This window comes from Seriola dumerili, unplaced genomic scaffold (assembly GCF_002260705.1).
Source record: "Seriola dumerili isolate Sdu_G_001 unplaced genomic scaffold, Sdu_1.0 BDQW01000068.1, whole genome shotgun sequence".
Lineage (NCBI taxonomy): Eukaryota > Metazoa > Chordata > Actinopteri > Carangiformes > Carangidae > Seriola > Seriola dumerili.
Window position 1 is genome coordinate 17,924,868 of NW_019174323.1, and position 19,760 is coordinate 17,944,627.

The 19,760-nt window shown below is 47.9% G+C and overlaps 2 protein-coding genes across 3 annotated transcripts in view; one reads left to right on the top strand and one right to left on the bottom strand.

The window, feature by feature from the left end:
- itgb4 (integrin subunit beta 4) overlaps positions 1–11,630 on the top strand; it is a 19,827-nt gene extending 8,197 nt beyond the window's left edge. Inside the window, exons 20-42 of one of the 2 annotated variants that reach the window (XM_022742969.1) lie at positions 1–110; positions 198–301; positions 390–448; positions 537–560; positions 664–812; positions 900–1,079; positions 1,163–1,311; positions 1,582–1,789; positions 1,885–2,202; positions 2,314–2,477; positions 2,567–2,747; positions 3,104–3,241; positions 3,331–3,513; positions 3,600–3,728; positions 6,608–6,775; positions 6,859–7,008; positions 7,323–7,466; positions 8,773–8,922; positions 9,372–9,560; positions 9,648–9,803; positions 9,917–10,081; positions 10,209–10,328; positions 10,415–11,630. The exon at positions 1–110 is cut by the window's left edge and continues 85 nt beyond it. In XM_022742969.1, coding sequence (XP_022598690.1) covers positions 1–110; positions 198–301; positions 390–448; positions 537–560; positions 664–812; positions 900–1,079; positions 1,163–1,311; positions 1,582–1,789; positions 1,885–2,202; positions 2,314–2,477; positions 2,567–2,747; positions 3,104–3,241; positions 3,331–3,513; positions 3,600–3,728; positions 6,608–6,775; positions 6,859–7,008; positions 7,323–7,466; positions 8,773–8,922; positions 9,372–9,560; positions 9,648–9,803; positions 9,917–10,081; positions 10,209–10,328; positions 10,415–10,545 — 3,469 coding nt within the window. In that variant the 3' untranslated portion in view covers positions 10,546–11,630. The remainder of the gene's footprint in view (positions 111–197; positions 302–389; positions 449–536; positions 561–663; positions 813–899; positions 1,080–1,162; positions 1,312–1,581; positions 1,790–1,884; positions 2,203–2,313; positions 2,478–2,566; positions 2,748–3,103; positions 3,242–3,330; positions 3,514–3,599; positions 3,729–6,607; positions 6,776–6,858; positions 7,009–7,322; positions 7,467–8,772; positions 8,923–9,371; positions 9,561–9,647; positions 9,804–9,916; positions 10,082–10,208; positions 10,329–10,414) is intronic. The other variant, XM_022742970.1, reaches the window with a different exon arrangement.
- A 585-nt stretch (positions 11,631–12,215) lies between these two features.
- Positions 12,216–17,660, bottom strand: LOC111220285 (butyrophilin subfamily 1 member A1-like). The gene is made up of 10 exons (XM_022743319.1): positions 17,459–17,660; positions 15,899–15,990; positions 15,721–15,819; positions 14,590–14,697; positions 14,349–14,507; positions 14,028–14,168; positions 13,722–13,773; positions 13,546–13,572; positions 12,955–12,981; positions 12,216–12,875 (listed from the first exon to the last, which is right to left on the bottom strand). The coding sequence occupies exons 2-10, from the start codon at positions 15,959–15,961 to the stop codon at positions 12,316–12,318; spliced, it is 1,236 nt and encodes a 411-aa protein (XP_022599040.1). The 5' UTR covers positions 15,962–15,990; positions 17,459–17,660; the 3' UTR covers positions 12,216–12,315.
- Between the last annotated feature and the right edge of the window lie 2,100 nt (positions 17,661–19,760).

The following is a 19,760-nucleotide window of genomic DNA, read 5'->3' on the forward strand; positions in this document are numbered from 1 at the left end:
GACGGGTCCCCCCAAAGGGACGGATGTGGTTCGCTGGAAGGTCACAGATAATGTCCACCGAGGAGCCAACCACCCCCTGGCTCTGATGAAGCCCAACCCCAAAGAGACCAGTGAGTGCTCGGCCGTTCGGCCTTTGTCAGAAGCAGTGAACTCACCTGGTCTGAGGAAGATTTAACCTCTGTCTCCTCTGTCTCTAGTCCAGTTCCCGGTCTCTCTCCGGCTGAACCGCCTCTTCTCTGAGAACCTGTCTCGCCACGAGTCCAGAGACGCTGAGCAGCTCCGCAAGGAAGTGGCTGACAACGTGAGTGTGTTCGTGTGTGTCAGTGAACAAGTGTGTGAGTGTGTTAACGATGAGTGTGTCACTGAGACCTGTGTGTTCTTCCCTCCAGCTGAATGAGGTGTACAACCAAGTCACCGGGGGCCAGAAGGTGCAGAAGACCACGTTCAGGTAAGAAGTCCAGGTCCAGGTCCAGACCTGTGTCTACACTGTGTACTGGTGTGTGTTCTCTCACTGATATCTGCTGTGGTTCTTACAGGATGCAGAGGAATGCTGGGAAAAGGTAACGTTCAGCTGGACACACAGAGTTCACTGTCTCTTTAAGGACCCACAGGTGAGTCAAGGTCTAACATCTCTGCCCTCCCTGCGCTCCCTGTGCTCCTCAGGCAGGACTACACCATCGTGGACACCGTCCTGTCTGCTCCTCGCAGCAGTTACCATGACATCGTCAAACTCACAGAGAAGAACGTCCAGTCCGGAAACTTCCACGAACTCAAAGTGGTTCCTGGTTACTACACTGTGGCCACAGACAGAGGTGAGTGATGCTGATCCCCGTCTGATCTCCTGTGTCTCCATCACTGATAACAATGTCGTCATCATCATACCTGATCCGTCTGTGCAGAGGCTGCAGGAGCCATCGAGTTCCAACAGGGGGTGGAGTCAGTGGACGTTCACGTGCCGCTCTTCGTCAAGGATGAAGACGATGACAAGAAGCAGCTGCAGGTGGAAGCCATGGACGTTCCACTGGGCATCGCTGAGATCGGAAAACGTCTGGTGAACATCACCATCATCAAGGAGCACGGTGAGAAACTCACTTTTTTTTTACTTCCTGTCTGTTCAGTCAAAGAAAACCAGGTGAACTGATCCTCCTCTTCCTCTCCGCAGCCTCCAGCGTGTTCTCCTTCCTCCAGCCCGCCTACACCTACAGCAGACAGGACGGAGTCGCCAATATCCCCATCAGCAGAGAGATCATCGAGGATGGACGCACACAGGTCACCTATCGCACGCGGGACCTGACGGCCAAGGACAAGAAGGTGAGCTGTGACCTGAAGCTCCGCCCTGAGCTGAGCTGGTTCTCTGTCCCGATACAGACCGGTCCAGTCTGGGTTTCTGTTCTCTCATCTGGATCAGGTTCTCACTTGTTAAAAAGGAAGAGGTCCAGGACTTGAGCTTTAATCCGTGGCGGTTATTTCTACCCTGACTCAAACAGTATTGGTACTTACCTGAGTAAAGGGTCTGAGTCGTAGGTGAGGTGCAGGTCTTCATCCAGACTGTGCTGCTCACCTGGTTGTCTCTGTGTTTAGGACTATGTGACTGTGGAAGGAGACCTGACCTACGGTCCTGGTGAGACCCAGAAGACAGTTCCTGTCCGTCTGCTGGAGCTGGGTGAGAAGGACGGCCTCCTGGAGGACAAACAGGTGAAGCAGTTTGTCATGGACCTCAGTAACCCCCGGCAGGGCGCCAAGCTGGGACGCTACCCGAGAACTACCATCACCATTGCCGACCAACCAGGTGAGCAGACGCAGGACGCGTTTCCCCGTCCTCCCGGTCAACACGCTGATCTCTAAGGTTTCTTCTCTTCATCACCTTCATCTTATTTTATCCAGAGCCCAGTGTGATGATGTTCAAGAAGGGCACCCAGAACTTCACCACATCTGACCCGACCTACACCATCCCGGTGGTCCGCAGTCGAAACACCGACAGTCCTGCCACGGTGAAATGGCGCACCAAGAAGGCCCAGCGCTTCGAGCTGTCCGGCCCCCTGAAGTTCGGTCCTGGAGAGACCGAGAAGAACATCGTGATCGACCCCAAAGCCCATCCTGGTCCCATCCAGCCTGAGACCTTCCACCTGGAGCTGTTTGACCCCAGCAGTAATGCTTCTGTTGGGGAGAGGAAGACCACCCTGGTCAACGTCACGGACGGAGGTAAGATATACTGAGGAGAACGTGGAGCTGGAGATAACATGATACAGATATGGGATGGATTGTTCTAGGACTGAGGTTCTGTTTCATCCTAACCTCCTCCACCTCCTGCAGCTCCTGAGTTTATGAACCTGCAGCAGAAGGGCTTCATCAACCAGAAGGCCACCTCCCCTGGTGGTCTCCTGCTTTCTCCAGGAAACCCTAAAGCCAAGTCAACTGGACCCAGAAGCATTCGCCTGAACTGGGACCCACCGCATGGTAACCCCGCGGGGTACAAGGTACATCACGTCAACGAGAACAGAAGCTTCAGCTAGAATGAGTCCACATCATTTACAACAGACAAACACTGCGTCTTTTCTTTCTGTAGGTGAAGTACTGGATCTACGGCGACCCAGAAAAAGACGCCCAGGTCCTGGACGTGAAGACTCCTCAGGCTGAGCTCACCAACCTCTACCCCTACTGTGACTATGAGATGAGAGTGTGCGCCTACAACTCAATGGGAGACGGCCACAACACCGACATCATTCCCTGCCAAACCCTGGAGGATGGTAACTACTGAGAACCAGTCAGAACCAGTTAGAACCAGTTAGAACCAGTCAGAACCAGTTAGAACCAGTTAGAACCAGTTAGAACCAGTTAGCTACAGCTGACACAATTCATACTTTGTTTGTTTGTTTACTTATTTGTTTGCTTGCCTGTCTGTCTGTCTGTCTGTCTGTTTGTTTGTTTGTGTTTGTTTGTTTGTTTGTGTTTGATTGTTTGCTTTTTGCATCAGCTGTTTATAAATCCACCACTGTGTGTGCAGAGAATCACTCCCAGGTTATTAATAACTACTTTGTATGTTAATGCAGTGATGTAAACACTGGTGTTATGAATACACTAAGTCTGACCTGTTCTCCTGCAGTGCCTGGTGAACCTGGACGTCTGGCCTTCAACGTCATCAGTCCGACTGTCACTCAGGTCAGCTGGGCGGAGCCTGCAGAGACGAACGGAAACATTACGGCTTATGAGGTCATCTACACGCCCATCGACGACGAACAGAGTACGAGGCCTAGTCCCACCCAGAACAGGAAATACTGTCACCACGGTTACATGATGTCATCAGGTCCTAACACTGTCTCCTCCTCACAGAGCCGGTGGGCCCCGCCAAGAAAGTTAAGATTGACAACCCCAAGAAACGGATGCTGCTGATCGAGAACCTCCAGAGCGCCCAGACCTACCAGTACAAGGTCCGCGCCAAGAACAGCGTGGGCTGGGGTCCCTTCAGAGACGCCACCATCAACCTGGCATCACAGCCCGCCCGACCTCTGTCCAGTAAGTCACAGACAAACACGTCTGGACAACAGTTACAGTGAGGCCTGATTCCTTAAGAGGGTTTGTCTCTTTCTCTTTGTCCCTAGTTCCCATCATCCCAGACGTCCCCATAGTGGACGCAGAGGCAGGAGACGAGTACGACAGCTACCTGATGTACAGCAATGAGGTGCTCAAGTCCCCCACAGGCTCCAAGACCCCCAGCGTCTCTGGTGATGGTGGGTACCCAGAGCTGAAACCACCAGCTGCTCCTCACAGCTGACAGTGATGTGACTGTGAGCTGCCTCTGTCCTCTCAGGCTTTCTGCTTAGTCCTTGTAGCTGAGTGTTTCTGTACAACGTGAGCTGTGGTGTGACTGAGCTGTGAGAGGAGACAGACAGCTCGGTGACCAGTTGGTCAGATCAGAGCTGGAGGAAATCAGTCTTACATTTCTGCTTTTCTGTGTGAAGCCTGAAGAGGTTCATGTTAACACCCCTCCTCATTTTACAAAAGGGGCGTGGAGGCCGAGCTGAGAAGCTCTGGCATCATCACATCATCACTGCCTGTTTTTCACTTCCATCTGTCAGGGATTTACTCTGCAGACACCGCCCCAGCCAGCAGCAGTACCAGTCCTGTACAATCACAGACAGGACCTCCCTCACTAGTCTCTATAAATACATATTTATGATGTAATCCCATGAATGTGTTGCAGCTTTTTCTGAAAAAGTAATGTACAGTAAAAAACAAACTTGGTCCTTGTTTTCTTCGCCTGCTTCTACCTGACCCCAAACACAAGGCTGGAAATATGTGAAGCTGGTGGGCTCCCACCTAGACCTGCGTAAGGTGTCGTGGAAAAAGCAGGTGGACGTCATCCCCAGTCGGCTCAGCACAGACACAGAGACCAGCTCAGATGAGGCCCCCCACCCTCTGCCAGGTGAAGACCCCTCCACCAGACCCACAGATAGGCAGCATGCCAGCTGATATGCACGGCCAGTCATGTGCCCGTCAAGGCGACCAGCGTTTCTCTCTGCCTCTGCGATTGATCTGCTCAGAATCATTATCACTTATCCAATCATTCAGTTTCCCCTCCCCCCTCGTTGGCTCCTCTCCCACCTCTCCTCCCTCCAGCTCAGAGAGGAAAACTGGCATCAACTGCCCCACCTCCAGTTGATGATCGGGGGCAGGCTTTTCCAGGTGCCTGTCTCTGTCTGTCCTCTCTCCGTCCCACTGGGGAGGTAGTGATGTGGAGGCAGCTTGTCGGTGTGTGTCAGGCTTTAGTCACTGTGCGGCTGAATGGAAATAATGGGCTCTTCATTAATGAAACACGGTGACGACACCTGTTCCCGCAGCTGTGTTTGTTTTCATCACCTTCAGCAGGCTGCAGGTTCTCCTCAGGTCGAGCTCTTCAACCAGTATCACAGTTCTCCACATGTCAGAATAAAAGCAGCAGCAGTTTAGACCTGCAGAGGAACACATGGTGATGTCACCACCTACAGCCAATAAACTACTGTTATTCTGCGACCCGCGCCACCTGCAGGAAACGAGTGTTACAGCTGCATTTTATATACAAGGCAAGAAATGTCACTGTGTTGATAAAACATTTTGGTCCAGACTGAAGAATATCACCGGCTATGGGTTGACATGAGATGGTGGAAAGAAGAGATTCCCGGACTTTTCCTGTAGTGTCATCAGGAGGTTGGTGTTATTTTGTCGTCCCAGTGTTGTGATGGGATCACAGCAGCCACAACGTCCGTCGATAGGTTCACACTCCGACCCATCAGTGCTCAGTGGTCGTTACTACATTATTACATCAGGACTCAGTACTCCTGGGTCCTGGGTCAGACCACCTCCATCTTTGAACTCGGTCTTACTTTGATCTCAACTACACACCTGAGACAAGCGGTCGTTCCTGGTCCTGTTGGCGTCTCCAGGAACACATTTTGAAAAAATTAAAGATTAGCATGCTAACATGCTAAACTAAGATGATGAACACAGGACACACCAGTCTGTTACCATTGTCATTATGAGCACGCTAGCACGCTAACATTAGCATTTATCTAGAGCCACTAAGGTGTCTGCAGACTCTCGGTCTTTTTTCTTTTTGGCTGGACCATCCACGGGCCAGAACTGACTGACTGACTGACTGACCGATCGAGTGACTGACTGAGTGAGTGACTGAGTGAGTGATGAAGTTACACCATTGGTCGGCCGAGTGTTAGACTTTTCCCATTGGTTGTTTCAAAACCATTTGGCAGTTTCTATGACATCATCAGGGGGCGTTTACAGTGGATTCACAACAGTTTTTAACTACTGTATCTACACAAAAAATGGGCGGGGCCTTTATTTACCTGGAGAACGTAGCAGGTCTTTGTGTCTAACTCCCTCTGTTTGACATGTAGATTTGGTCATTTAGTACGAAGCCTCGTTTTCAGGCGCTCCCGTTCGCCATGTTAAAGTTACTGCATTATGTATTAATACAAACTCATCACTTCCTGTCACCGTTTCAAATTAAAAGCCCTCTATCGTTTAAGTGAATAGAAACCATTTATTTCTTAACAGGGCTTTTATTGTGCTGCACTAAGTGTAATGTCTCATTTCCAGTTGCTGGTGTTCCTGTTGTTTAAATGCTAGTCAGATCTGCTACCTTCTTTAGCTTAGCAGTTAGCAATGACTCTCTCCTGCTCTCGGTGTGTCTTATGTTTAGTTATTCCTCTGCTTCCTTTTTAATAATGATACTACTGGAGACGTCAGCAGAAAGTGTTACAGAATCAAACATCAATGAATAAACAACAGAAATAATTTCACTGTCATACAAGGAGAGAAAGTTTAGCAGCTACAAAAAGACAAACACTCACTTCCTGCAGGTGGAACACTGACATTTCTCTCCCTGCCTGTAGGTGGTGCTCATCTGTTAAACTGTTCTTGCTGCATCTGTAACCTGTCACATGTGTACTGGAGCTACAGGTCATAAACTGCTGGTGCTTCCTGTCTGTAGACCTTGTCCAGCCTGGTTCTGGGTGCTTCACATCAGTGGCACTGTGTTGTTCAGTGTCAGGATGCTAACTGCTAAATCCTCCAGGTTCCGTGTGTTGACAGTTGTGGTTCCCGTTGTTCACAGATTACACCGTGAACGGGAAGTGGGATCAGAGCTTCCTCTTCCCAGGAGGATCAGGGACCCGCAACCTGTCCGCCTCCTCCTCTCCTATGTCCACCCTGAGCTCCAACTACAGAGGGGGCGGCGGCTCCTACAGCACAGAGACAACCACCACCTACATGACTGGACCAGGTGAGATGGATGACATTGATATCATAGAGAAACACTCAGGCAGAATGTGAGTCTTCATCCTTTACCTGTCTCTGCTCCTGCAGGAAGCTCTCACAGACAGGACCTGATGGGAGGGACAGTCCACACTTCAGAGGTCATCATGAGGAAGCGCTCAGAGAGAGGAGTTTACACAGACGAACACATCCGGGACTCTATCGTCATGGGAGAAGTGTCGTCCAAGTTTCCAGCTCTTGGTAGGTCTCAGTCCTCAGTGATGTTTGAATTATTCCAAAGTGAATGTCGGAGGATCAGCTCTGTCTCTCTGGTCAAAGACAGTCAGTGTTTAAGACGCCTTGACATGAAGCTTGAACTTCTGTAAGCTAAGGGTTGGGGCTGTTGGCTGCACACCAGGCTTATCCACTCTGCTGACTATCGCTGTTTCTCCCTCCCTCCCCTGTCTCATCTGTCCTCCATGTGTTTTATTTCTACCTGCCCCTCTCCCTTGCCACTTGCCTCTCTTCTTTATCACTCCGGTGTCCTCCTCTTTTGCCCCCCTCCCTGCTCAAAGCGCCCTCAGGTGGGTTTGGCTACGCTGGGATGCAGAGCAGCTCTCAGAACCAGTTCAGCTACAGCCTGTCTCAGGGTCCCAGGGCCAGGACCCAGTCTTCAGAGGTCAACGAAGCCTTATATAATCTGGACAGGGTGCTCCACGGTAAGTCTGCAACATACGAGCATGAGGCCGTGGATGTGTTTGCTGGGAGTGAGGTGTAACGCAGCTCGTCTCTCTTTCTGCTTCTCTGAGTGTCTGATTCTGTCTCCCTCCTGGATCTGATCAAACCTGCTGTTTTATGTGTTCAGATCACTCATTTTATGCATTACTGGAAACCACTAGATTATGTCCTATCAGCATACAGTTCCCTCTACAATACAAAACACTGAGCTGGAGGATGATCACTGTTTAGATGTTGGTTCAGCCCAGTTTTCTTCAGCTTGTCAGAGAAGCTCTGACAGACCCTCTACCTTAGGGTGACCAGATATCTGAAATGAAAACCGAGGACATTTCTAGTTCAGCGATTAATATATCATTAAAATATCCAATGATTTTACATATGAAATTAAAAAGGGGATAGTCCTGGTTTCTTGTATTCTGAACATGGTAACTGTTGTACTGTAATACACTATGGTGAAGAACAACGGATAAAACGATGACTCCCTACCTTTGAATCAGTTTTGAAGTCCAATTGTCTATCTACTCGACAATTATTTACATTCCTTTAATTCGTAAGGGTCCACAGATCATCAAAAGCAAGAATCATTTTCATCATAATTAATCAATCACTTTTCATAAAAGTATTCCAGGTTGTGAATATTCTCGTGTGAAGTCAAATTCTTTTCAAGTTCCGGCAGGGAGGTTTTGGGTATGTTTGTTTTTGTAAGTTTACTGACTGGTTATCAACTCCTAACCAGTGAGTGAGCCAACTAATCTCTCTGCCTAGAGACAACAAAAAAAGAAAAATCTGATTGGATAACTCTATTTCAGTGGTTTTAGCTTCACTTCTGAAGCTGCTGTAGCTAGCAGCTAGCCACCTGAGTCGGCCAAAACAAGCACAACGCTAGACGTCTGGTTTTTAATTCAGGACACCAAAAACAGGGACTGTCCCCGGAAAACAGGGACATCTGGTCACCCTTCTCTACCTGACCACAAGGACAAGAAGAGATTTCCCATCAGTCTCTACTAACAACAGCATCATGAGCTGATGATCAGTGATCTGACTGTAACAGACGAGAAAATAAAAGGTTTCTGCAAGTTCATATTCATCACTCATCAGTTGAAGTAAATGATGTCTGCGTAAAAGAATAACAATCAAAACAAGGAGTATATAACACTCTGTCTCAGTCTCTCCCCATCTTTCTTAAACCTCGCACTCTCAACAGATACACAACATATTAACACTGATCATACTCATACTACATACATACAATGCAGTTCTCACTCTGGTCTCTCTGTCACCCACCAGACGCTCGACTGTCCCCTGGTGTCCCTGACACCCCCAGCAGGCTGGTGTTTTCTGCTCTGGGCCCCACGGCCCTCAAAGTCAGCTGGCAGGAGCCCCAGTGTGAGAAGGACATCCAGGGCTACTGTGTCCTGTACCAGCTGCTCAACGGAGGTTAGTGAACCCTGACGGACCATTTACTGAACCAGACCTGGTAAAACTGCTGCTAGTTTAGTTTAGTTTAGTTTGAGTTTGTTTAGTGTAGTTTTGTTTGTGTTAGTTTAGGTTAGTTTGGGTTAGTTTAGTTTGGTTTAGTTTGGGTTAGTTTGGGTTGCTTTATGTTGTTTAGTTTAGTTTAGTTTGGTTTGTTTGCTTTAGTTTGTTTGGTTTAGTTTAGTTCAGTTTAGTTTAGTTTGGTTTAGTTAGGGTTAGTTTAGTTCAAATTAGTTCAGTTTGAGTTCGTTTAGTTTGTGTTAGTTTAGTGTAGTTTAGTTTGGGTTGTTTAGTTTAGTTTTTTTAGTTAAGTTTGGGTTAGTCTTGGTTAGGTGCATTCTCAAATTGTTTTTAAATTCATTTTTGAGTGTTTCCTGTTGATGCTGACCGACCTGTGTCTTCTCCTGAAGGCGACATGAAGCGCATCAACGTGACGAACCCAGCAGAGAACTCTGTGATCATCCAGGACCTGCTGCCCAATCACTCCTACCTGTTCAAGGTGAAGGCTCAGAGCCAGGAGGGCTGGGGTCCAGAGAGAGAGGGCGTCATCACCATCGAGTCTGCTGTCGACCCCAAGAGCCCCCTCAGCCCCATGCCAGGTACTGGTCCAGTAACCCACAGAGACCGTGACTTTATCAGTCAGTGTCAGTGTCCCTCAGTGTCTGAGCTCTCCTCTGTCGCTGCAGGATCTCCCTTCACTCTGAGCACTCCCAGTGCTCCAGGGCCCCTGGTCTTCACGGCTCTGAGTCCCGACTCTCTGCAGCTCAGCTGGGAGAAACCTCGCAAACCCAACGGAGACATCCTGGGCTACGTGGTCACCTGTGAACAGCTGCACGGTGGAGGTGAGTCTTCTGCTTTGTAGTTATTTTTGTGTAAGACGACACCCTCACTGCACCTGTCACCTCTTCACTCTCGGTTGTGAACTTGTGTTTTTCTGGTCCTCTGTTGTTTCCAGGTGACGTGCGTTCCTTCCAGGTGAACGGCGACAGCACCGAGACCAGTCTGACCGTCCCAAACCTGACTGAGAACGTCCCCTACAAGTTCAAAGTCCAGGCTCGGACCACACAAGGCTTTGGTCCAGAGAGGGAGGGCATCATCACCATCGAGTCTCAGGATGGAGGTGAGATGAATTTCAGTTCATCACTTCCTGTGACTGACGTGTCAGACCAGTCAGCTCTGAGCTGCAGTATGAGGTCAGGACTTCAGGATTAAAAATCTGCATGTCTTTCCCTCCTCACCCTCTGCAGGTGCACTGTCTCAGTTCAACAGCCAATCAATGACGAAGAGGGATGTCTTCCACCTGCCCACAGAAGTCAGCACACGGACCAACGTCTCACACACCATGCTCAACGACCCCTACTTCTCAGGTACAGACACAGTTTTAGTGTGAGCTCTGTTCTGCTGTAAATAAGAGTTATTGACTGATGAATGAGCTGCTGTCTCTCTCTGACAGACGGGATGATGATGACCACACAGCACACAGAGACCAGCGGCATGCTGACTCGTCAGATCACCAAGGAGGTGGTTCAGAGGAGCGTCATGGGCGGGACGACTGTCACCAAGAAGATGTTCTACGAATCATAAGATCTTATTTAACTAAATGACCAACATGATCATATCTGAGATTCTCTCACACACTCAGTGTTTATTTTATGTGTGTGTGAGCAGTAAACAAAGGAGAAGAGAGTTCCTTCATGTCTGTTACAAACTGTGTGTCTTCCACAGACCAGGTTCATTTAATGTTTCCATTACTGTCACTGTTGCTTCTCATGTTTTCACTCGTTTCTCCACCTTCATCCTCATCTAGCGTAAAACTCCCTCTGTTGGTTCAGGTCTGATAACACACACCAGGGCTTTAAACAGACCAGCACTCAGTAATCTGATTGTGGATCAGTAGTCTGACTATGGTCCAATAATATGACTGTAGACCAGTAATCTGATTGTGGATCAGTAGTCTGACTATGGTCCAATAATCTGACTGTAGATCAGTAAACTGACTGTGGCTCATTAATCCAAAGTGACCTTGTCCCCTTGTCTCCTCCACTTGTCCACTTGTTAAGAAAAGAGCTGTATAAATAAAGTTTTCACTAAATTTCAGCCCGTGTTGTGACTGAACCGTCAGTCTGAGTTTTACCTGGTGCGTTCTGATCCAGTCTGAGACCAGGAGAATCACAGTCAAGTGTTCTGGACTCTTGTTCATAGATTTGTATATTTAAGTTTTTCCAAGTATATTTAACTTTTTATGGTTTTTATTGAAGCAGACTGACAGTGGATTTAATACCAAACAGAGAGGTTTCTGCAGACACAGGTTTGTGCTTGTTGATTCATATGTTTTCCTTCTGACAGGGAGCTTGATCATGATCATGATGTAACGTGGTTTTACATTTCAGACGGTGTGGTCAACACTGCTTCACCTTCATGTGTTTCTTTACATTTTAACGAGGAGATGTTTGAGAGAGAAGTGGTGTGTGAGGACAGAAAGATTGTATTTGCTTCAGTTTATCTCGGCCTGATGTCGTTGTTGATGTTTTTGTAAAACATATTTTTAGAGTTGGATCAACTTTTCACCAGAAGCAGACTCAGTAAATCTTCATGTAGTTCAGATCCACGTGTATCACTTTAAACAGTTGATCTCATCTGTCTGTTGTTTAATTAAAGATCTGACATTAAAACGTTCTGTAATGAATTTGTGTCTGAATGATGTGTCACCACTGACAACCAGAGGAGCGTTCACGGTTCATTTATTGATGTTTGGGAGAAAAAAACAACAGAAGAAGAAGAACACAGCTGCAGAAAGAAGCTCATGCCTGACACATGTTTTCATGAAGCTCGAGACAAAGAAGCAAAGACATGCATCAGCCCGTCTGTCTGACCTGCAGCTGTTAGTGAGCCCCCCCCCATCAGCTGAACCCCCCCATCAGCTGAGCCCCCCCCATCAGCTGAACCCCCCCATCAGCTGCTCTCTGCTTCATGCTTCTATCACACGACTGAAGTTAGTTTTCATCTATAAGTAATAAAAACGTGATCAGATCGTGATGTCATGAAAACCATGTGACTCATGTTTCTGACCCAAAAAGAAAAATGTTTCTGAAACGTCTGAATCTGATTGGACAGTGAAAAACAGAACATAAAACGTCTCCATGAAGGCAGAGTCACAGAGGCTGTGATGCAGAACGATGGTGGTTCTGGTTCCTGATCTCACAAGCCCCCCACCCCAACTCCCACCCCCACCCTCACCCCCACCCTCTCCAGAGAGACTTGTGGTTCAGAACCAGAACAGGATTCAGATTCACTACAGAACTGAGCAGAATACAAACAGACTGAGGACCAGAGAGGACCAGGGTCTCAGACGGTTCAGTTCCAGAGGCAGGGCCCCGGGCAGAGGCACGGCTGTCTGAGGTCTGCAGGCCTGATCACCAGGTCTTTGACCACCTCCACAGTCCCGAACACGGGGATCAGTTCCTCTGTGAACTTCTCGTTGAAGGTGTACAGGTGAGAGCGCTTCTCCACGTCGTAGAAGGACAGCTGGCCCTGCTCATAGTCCAGGAACACCCCCACCTTCCTGGGCACCAGGCTCTGTGACAGCGTGGTGGCGGGAACCGTCAGGGCCTTCAGGTCTGAGCCCCTCTCCAGACGCAGGGTCAGGTAACCCGTGTCTGTGTTGAGCGAGCGGAAGCCCTGCCTCACGGCCGACGCCTTCACCGCTCCCAGTCGCCAGTCCCGCTCGCCCACCTCCACCTCCCAGTAGTGACGTCCGGAGGCGTAGCCCTCCTGGGCCGCGGCGCACCACCAGCCGTCAAAGCGTCTCTGGCACCGCGGGGCGTCCCGGCGCTCCAGGCCGCACCGCATCCGCTTCTCATCAGCAGAGATGAGCAGGTCTGGGTTGGCTGAGTCCGGATCCAGACTGACGTCGTCTGTGGAGTCAGACCAGGACAGGAGGGTTACACAGAGTCAGGTACCAGGGTGATGAAGGAGAGAGAGGAGGGTTCATACCTGCGGCTTCACAGATCCAGTTCCACACTGTAGAGAAAGAGGAGATGCTGTGATCAATATTTATATCAATAATCAATCAAATCACTGAGGTCATGTGACCCTGACACACCTGATACAGATCCCACCAGCTTCATTCAGGTTCAGCTTCTATCAGCTCATTGTTTTGTCTTTTATGGTCCAACCAGACCAGACTGGTCCAGTCACATTAGACCAGACCTTTCCAGTCCAGTCCGGACCGGACCAGATCAGATCAGACCATACCAGTCCACTCCAGTTCAATCCAGTCCAGACCAGACCAGACCAGTTTAAACCAGAGTGAATGCTGAGGTTTTATCTCAGGTGACACTGAATGTGTCTGTGTGAGAGCAGCTCAGTCTGTTCAACACATGAACTTTATAAAGTGATGAAATCAGTGAACTCTTTAAACTCCTCTGGATGTTTGATGTCATTGATTGATAAATGAAATAATCAATAGTCGAGTCTGAATACGTCTGAATAAAGTGTAAAGAGTGACATCGCATACGACCCTGTGTGTGTGTTAGACTGTGATGTAATAAAGATCAGGTGAGCAGTGTTCAGGTGTCCACTCACCACTGTGGGGGATGTTGAGCCCAGCGTCTGAGAGAGAGAGAGAGAGAGAGAGAGAGTCAGATCAACACCTCCTGTCCTCTGATCACAGATCAATAATGATCAGTATCACACACACACTCTGTTACAGTTTACAACAGTTCACACTCGCTATGTTAACGAGACGATGATCCACTCACCGCTCCTCTGACACCTCTGCTTCCTCACCAGCCACTGCTTAGTCACATCCTCCTACACACACACACACACACACACACACACACACACACACACACACACAGAAACGTAAAGACCCAGAAGGCCAAGGTGAGTGGAGCGATCAGATAAAGGGATTATCTGGACGTCGTGTAGCGTATATACATCCATCATATATACATTATATATATATACATCACACAGACATGATGCTCTACACTCTTTACTGAACCGATCATGTTTTCAGTCCTTTAAGGTTTTAATGAACCGATCTGATCAGACTTCCAGACCTTCACAGGGCTGTCAGCGTTCAGCACGGCCAGGATGACCAGCTCCATGGCGGGCAGCAGGTTGGGGAGACGGCCCCTCTTCCACTGGAACTCCAGGTCGTCCAGCATCATGAGCACCGGCTCGCCCGGCCACACGCTGGGCTGGAGGGGGAGGGGAGGGGGGAGGGTGGTGGTGTGAGGTTTATAAAGGTCCAGGACATTACGAGTATGATGGGATGACTGTCAAAGGTTTATGTTAATCATCTTTATCAGGACCAGGAGGGAACTGGGTCAGAGTCTAATCGCCCAGCAGCCTCCTCACCTCCACTTGTCTACACTCACCTGAGGTCTGCTCTTCACCTCCCGTGTCCAGTCCATGATGACTCGTTTGTGGGGTCCCATTTCGCACTCCCCCCCCGCCTCGAGCATGCAGAGGAGGTGCCCCTTCCAGTCCTTCTTCTCCGGCCTCTCGTACTGGTGTTCGGACGAGACGATCCTCGGCTGAACCACAAACAGACGTTTAAACACCAACATGCCACGGTGATGCTGCGGGAGGAAAAGTCACGTGACACCTGTTTCATACCTGCACTCTCTTCTCTAATACAGCGGCCCACTCCACGATGAAGTCCCGACACACGCTGGGGGGCCAGATGTCCTCACTGGTCCAGATGTGGCCCAGGATGGTTGACCTCTGGAGTAGAGACAAGACAGGAGTGAGGGGCCATGATGTTGAGTGACAGCAGGAAGTGACAGAGACACTTCGGCCCAATCCCAGTGCCCCCCCCCCGAAGGCCTAAGCCCTGAACCTGCACAGACATCACTGACGTCACCTGGTCAGTGAGTGTGTGACACATCACGTAAAACAGGTTGCATTGTGGGTTTGGGACATTCTCTCCCTACGCTTCCTGTTTGTCAACAAAATAATAATGTTGGATCAGGTCTGAAAGCAGATTTGGAGTTTACCATCCTGTCATCAGACGACAGATAACGACACACAGTTCAGGCTCTGAGTCCGTTGTCTACAGTTTTTTTACGCTTCCGGATGAAGCTTGGTAACCACGGTAACCTCGTGTTTAATGTCACAACGCTATGAACTTTGGGTAAGTCCCCATGGAAAGTGTGCATAAAGGGCTCAAAATGTCTGGCCTCATGTCCTCGATGGTTTGACAGTGAGACGGCACTAAGTGCCTCAGAGTCTGAGAGGGGGCCACTGGGATCGGACCTTCCTGTTGAGCGACAGCAGGAAGTGCGAGGCAGAGACACTTCGGGCTAATCCCAATTTTATTTGACTTGATAATTGAAAATTAAACTGTGGAAAAAATAAGGATAAAATTAGATTAAGACGACGAACGAAAACATGTTCAGCAGAAGCAAAGAAGCAAAGAAGCAAAGAAGCATGGGAGTGAATTTTTATTTGTTCAATGGATAATTTTCTTTTCACAAGCTCAGTATGAATGTGATGAGGGCCACGTCGCTACCTCTTTATTGGTGCTGGTGTGTGATAAACATTATCTTTTTGATAAATATTGATTTGATTACAAAATTGTTCTGAACGTAGCATCCCAACGCTTCCCAGTATATTTAGACCCTCCCCCTTAATGAAGAGACCCTCCACAGCGAGAGTGGCTCCACACGGAGTTGAGTGTGTTTGGGACTGGATTGGACATGGGGCACTTCTGTTGAGTGACAACAGGAAGTGAGAGGCAGACCTCACCTGGCAGATCTTGTTGAGCTCTCGAGCTAACTCCATGATGAACAACTGACTCTCCACCAGCGGCACCTTCTTCTCCAGCCTCACCTGCTTCCGAGACTCCTGCGGGTAAAAGGAGAATCATGACCAGAGGAACGCTTTGACCTCGGCGCTCGGTGAACCCAGAGCTGCGTGTCTGTACCTTGAGGCGGATCTTGAGCTTCTTGGCCGGTTCGATCAGGAACTGCAGGCAGTCCTTCATCATGCTGCCAGCTGCAGAGCAACGACACTGATCTGTGGTACAATAATAAAAAGCTTTACTGCACTGGCACTGGAGCAGAGCTGCAGCTGACTCCACACACACACAGGACAGAGAGAGTGTGTGTGATCACGGCTTTGCACACTCACCAAGGAGAGAGAGAGAGAGAGAGAGAGAGAGAGAGAGAGTGTGTGTGTGTGTGTGTGTGATCACGGCTCTGCACACAGGGCTCATCATCAGGCTCTCTGAGCTATCATTAGAGGAGGAGGAGGAGAGTGGACCCACACACACACAGAAGAGTGAACAGACTGTGCCCACACACTCCACACACACTCCACACACTCTCCACACACTCCACAGAGGAACAGAAATCTTGCACAGTAACAGATTTCCTGACGTGTGTGGGTCGATGAATCTCGGCCTTGAAATTGGAAATTTATTCCCAAGGAGAAGTGAAGTAGCATCTGAGAGCTTTACAGGCTGCGGGGGCTGCGGGGGATGGGGGGTGGGGGGTTGGACCAATTTGTTGTTGATTCAGCAGTCCGCCTCTGCACCCCGGCCTCATGCTCTGAGGGGATTTGCTGTGCTTTCTGTGATGTAGAGGAGGCAGCTGAGCCAAGAGGAGGCTGAACTGACTCTGCAACGACCGAGGAGGAAGTTACTGTACTGACAAAAAACTGCACCACAATAAAAGTCGACAAAAAAAAACTGCAGCAAAATAAAAGTCGACAAAAAAACTGCAGCAAAAAACAAACAAAAAAACCCCAAAAAACAAGCAAAATAAAAGTTTATCTTTAGCGAGAGGCATCAGATCACTTTAAAACTGGTTTTGTATGATGATGATGATGATGATGATGATGATGATGATGATGATGATGATGAGGATGATGAGGATGATGATGCTGACTATAGTCCACGTGGTGACTTCTTCACTCAAATCAATAAATCGGTGAGAGCCAATAGGAATGTCCACACCTCAGCCAGAGGACATACAGAGCCGTGTCAGACTCAGTAAGGGGGGCTGTACTGGACTGAACTGGACCCTACCTGACCCCCCTCACACTGACGCTCTGTGACTACGTATCGCCTCCTGGTTGGGTGGAGGGTCTATTTTCGGCAGCGGAGGCAGAGGAGCTGTGTGAGAGCTGTGTGAGAGCTGCAGATTATCCAGGATTAGCAGCTACAGCTGAACAGAGGCAGGTAACATCTTTCTATATGAGGAGACAGGCTGTCTGCACCACAACAAACACACAGCAACACACAGCAACACACAACAGGAGAGGTGTTATCATGACTGACAGGAGCTGGACTGTATCCACACGCTGTCTTTACAGAATGAATGATGACAGGATGAATCTTTTATAAACGTGAATGAAGATGAATGAATGAACTGTCCTGAGCTGTGAACAACACTAATTATTTTATTTAATTACGCCCTGACAGCTGCTCCCTTCTCCCGCTTCTCTCCGTGAACGACGTCCAGTTAAAAATTAAAAGTCTCACCTTGTTACAGGAGGATCTTCCTTCCCGCCGGTAACTTTCCCGGCTCCTCTGAGTCTGAGGTGGTTTCTGGTGCAGGTCTAGTCCTGATCCTCTGAGCGGCTCCTCTTCCTCACTACAACTGCGGCACGAGACTCAGCGCGCGCTCTTATCTACCGCCGCTGCAGCGGGAACAAGGCGGCGCCAGAGGGCGCCAAAACTCCGGTAATCCGAGGACACCACAGACGCCTCCCCGGTCTCTGGTGTCAAGTTTACTGGATGTGTCTTTGGTCAGAGACGGAATAGACCCGCATTAAACCGTCTAGACCACCGTTAACTACTGAATGACTGTCTAACAAGGGCGAAGGTTTGGTCTCAAAATTGGTAAGGATCCAACAACCCCGCCGCCCCTCCAAAACAAAGACATTGGCTTTTTAATGCTGTCAATGCTGTAGCGCAGCAACACGTTTACCTCAAGAGTACATTACCTTTCATTAACAGCAGTGAGTGACATTTTACGTGCTGACGTCAGTGTCTCAACGCCAGTCTCTGGAGTTTTTGTTATCGGTAGTTTAGACTTCCGCTTCTCAATGTGTTTCCTGGTCCTCTCTGTCTAAGTGAACAAGTGTGTACAAGACAGTTTTCTCAGTCACTTTACTCATTTACCTCTCATCAGTTTGTTTAAGCTTTAAACCAGCTGACACATTAACACATACTAGCAACACACAGTAAAATTAGCTTCTTCTACATTGAAAAAAATGCTGTTATGGCTAGCGCGCTAATTGCAGTTAGCTTTTCACTTTAACACACGTTAATGACGCAGTATAAACATATATACTTAATGACATTGGTTTATCCGTCTATTTTTAATCCGAAATAAATGACAGGAACACAAATAACGTCATAAAAACAATAGCGTAAATGTTTTCTTAACTGATCTTTTTGCTGGATATAAATTCACTTCACCTCTCTTAGGTGACTCATTTAGTTCATCAAAGTTAGCTCCAACATGTTGTTTGCCTGAAAATGTCTTCAGTTGCGTTCAGTTGTTCTGAAAGACACTCAGAGGAGTCGGCGGTTCACTTTTTTTCGGTAAGTACATTTTGTTTTAAGACTATTTTTGCTATCCAAAATTAGCATCTCTGTTAATATCACATTTCAGGTGAAGATGCACCTTGCTAACCAAGCTAGCGAGCTAGTGCTAGCGTTAGCTGATAACTTAGCGATTGCTATGCTAACGGTACCTGGCCCCGCTGGGCTGATAACCTGTGTCTACCTGGGTTAGCCCGTGGAGGTGTTCAGTCAAAGCCCAATAAAAAGGTGATTTTAATCGACGTTAATCTAACGACGTTTGGTTTGTGTTTCTCCACATGTGACCCAGTTTAAGTGATCTGCGTTAGTGTAATGCGCAGCGTTAATGTTGGTTAATACATTGTCCATCAAGACGTCGTGATAGTTCAAGTTAAGATAACGTGACGTTTACAAAATGTGTAGACAAATATTTGTCATATAGAAGATTGTTCATTTAATACTCAAACCAGTCCTCAACTGAAGCAGACATTCATGCACCTATCCTGACAGCTGATCGATATTTGTGATTAACTGTGATCCACCGCATCTTAACTCAAGTGTTTGTGTTTTATTGTCATTTGAAAGGTTTCCACACTGTGAAAACTGAGTGATCTGTGCCAACAGAAGGAGGACCTCATGTACAGAGCAGCCCATTTGTTTCCATTCATCTGGTTGTGGAGAAGGGAGACTGCATGGACATCCTTAGTTCTCTAATGTGCTGTGATGATGATGATGGTAGAAAACCTCTCCCAGTTCAGCTTCCTCTGATGAAATGACAGACTAACTGCTGATGAGTTAGTTTATTATTCTCTGTCTTCAGGATTCACAGGTTCAGTTTCTTACCTGAAACTTAATTTCTGCTGTTGTTGACAGGTGATGGTAGCAACACGTTTAACATCAGAATGTATAAATATTAAACTGTGATTAAGTGATGGATCATCTCTAGCACTGTCACCACCTCCACAGGTGAAAGTATTTACCAATTAACATCAGCATGTTTTTGATCCTTCATTGTCAGTGTTGTCAGACAACATTTAAATATTTCTAGTATTTATGTTGTTGATTAAAGCTAACATAGAAAAAGTCACACAGTGCTGTACATGTTACTATTGTGAAAATTCATACCAGATGTGTTCTATAAGTTAAAGCAAGAGCTTCATAAATAACTTTATTGGACATTATATACTACATTAATTTAAACAATTTGCAACAATGGAAACATGTATAAAAGAATAATAAATAGATTAATTAAATA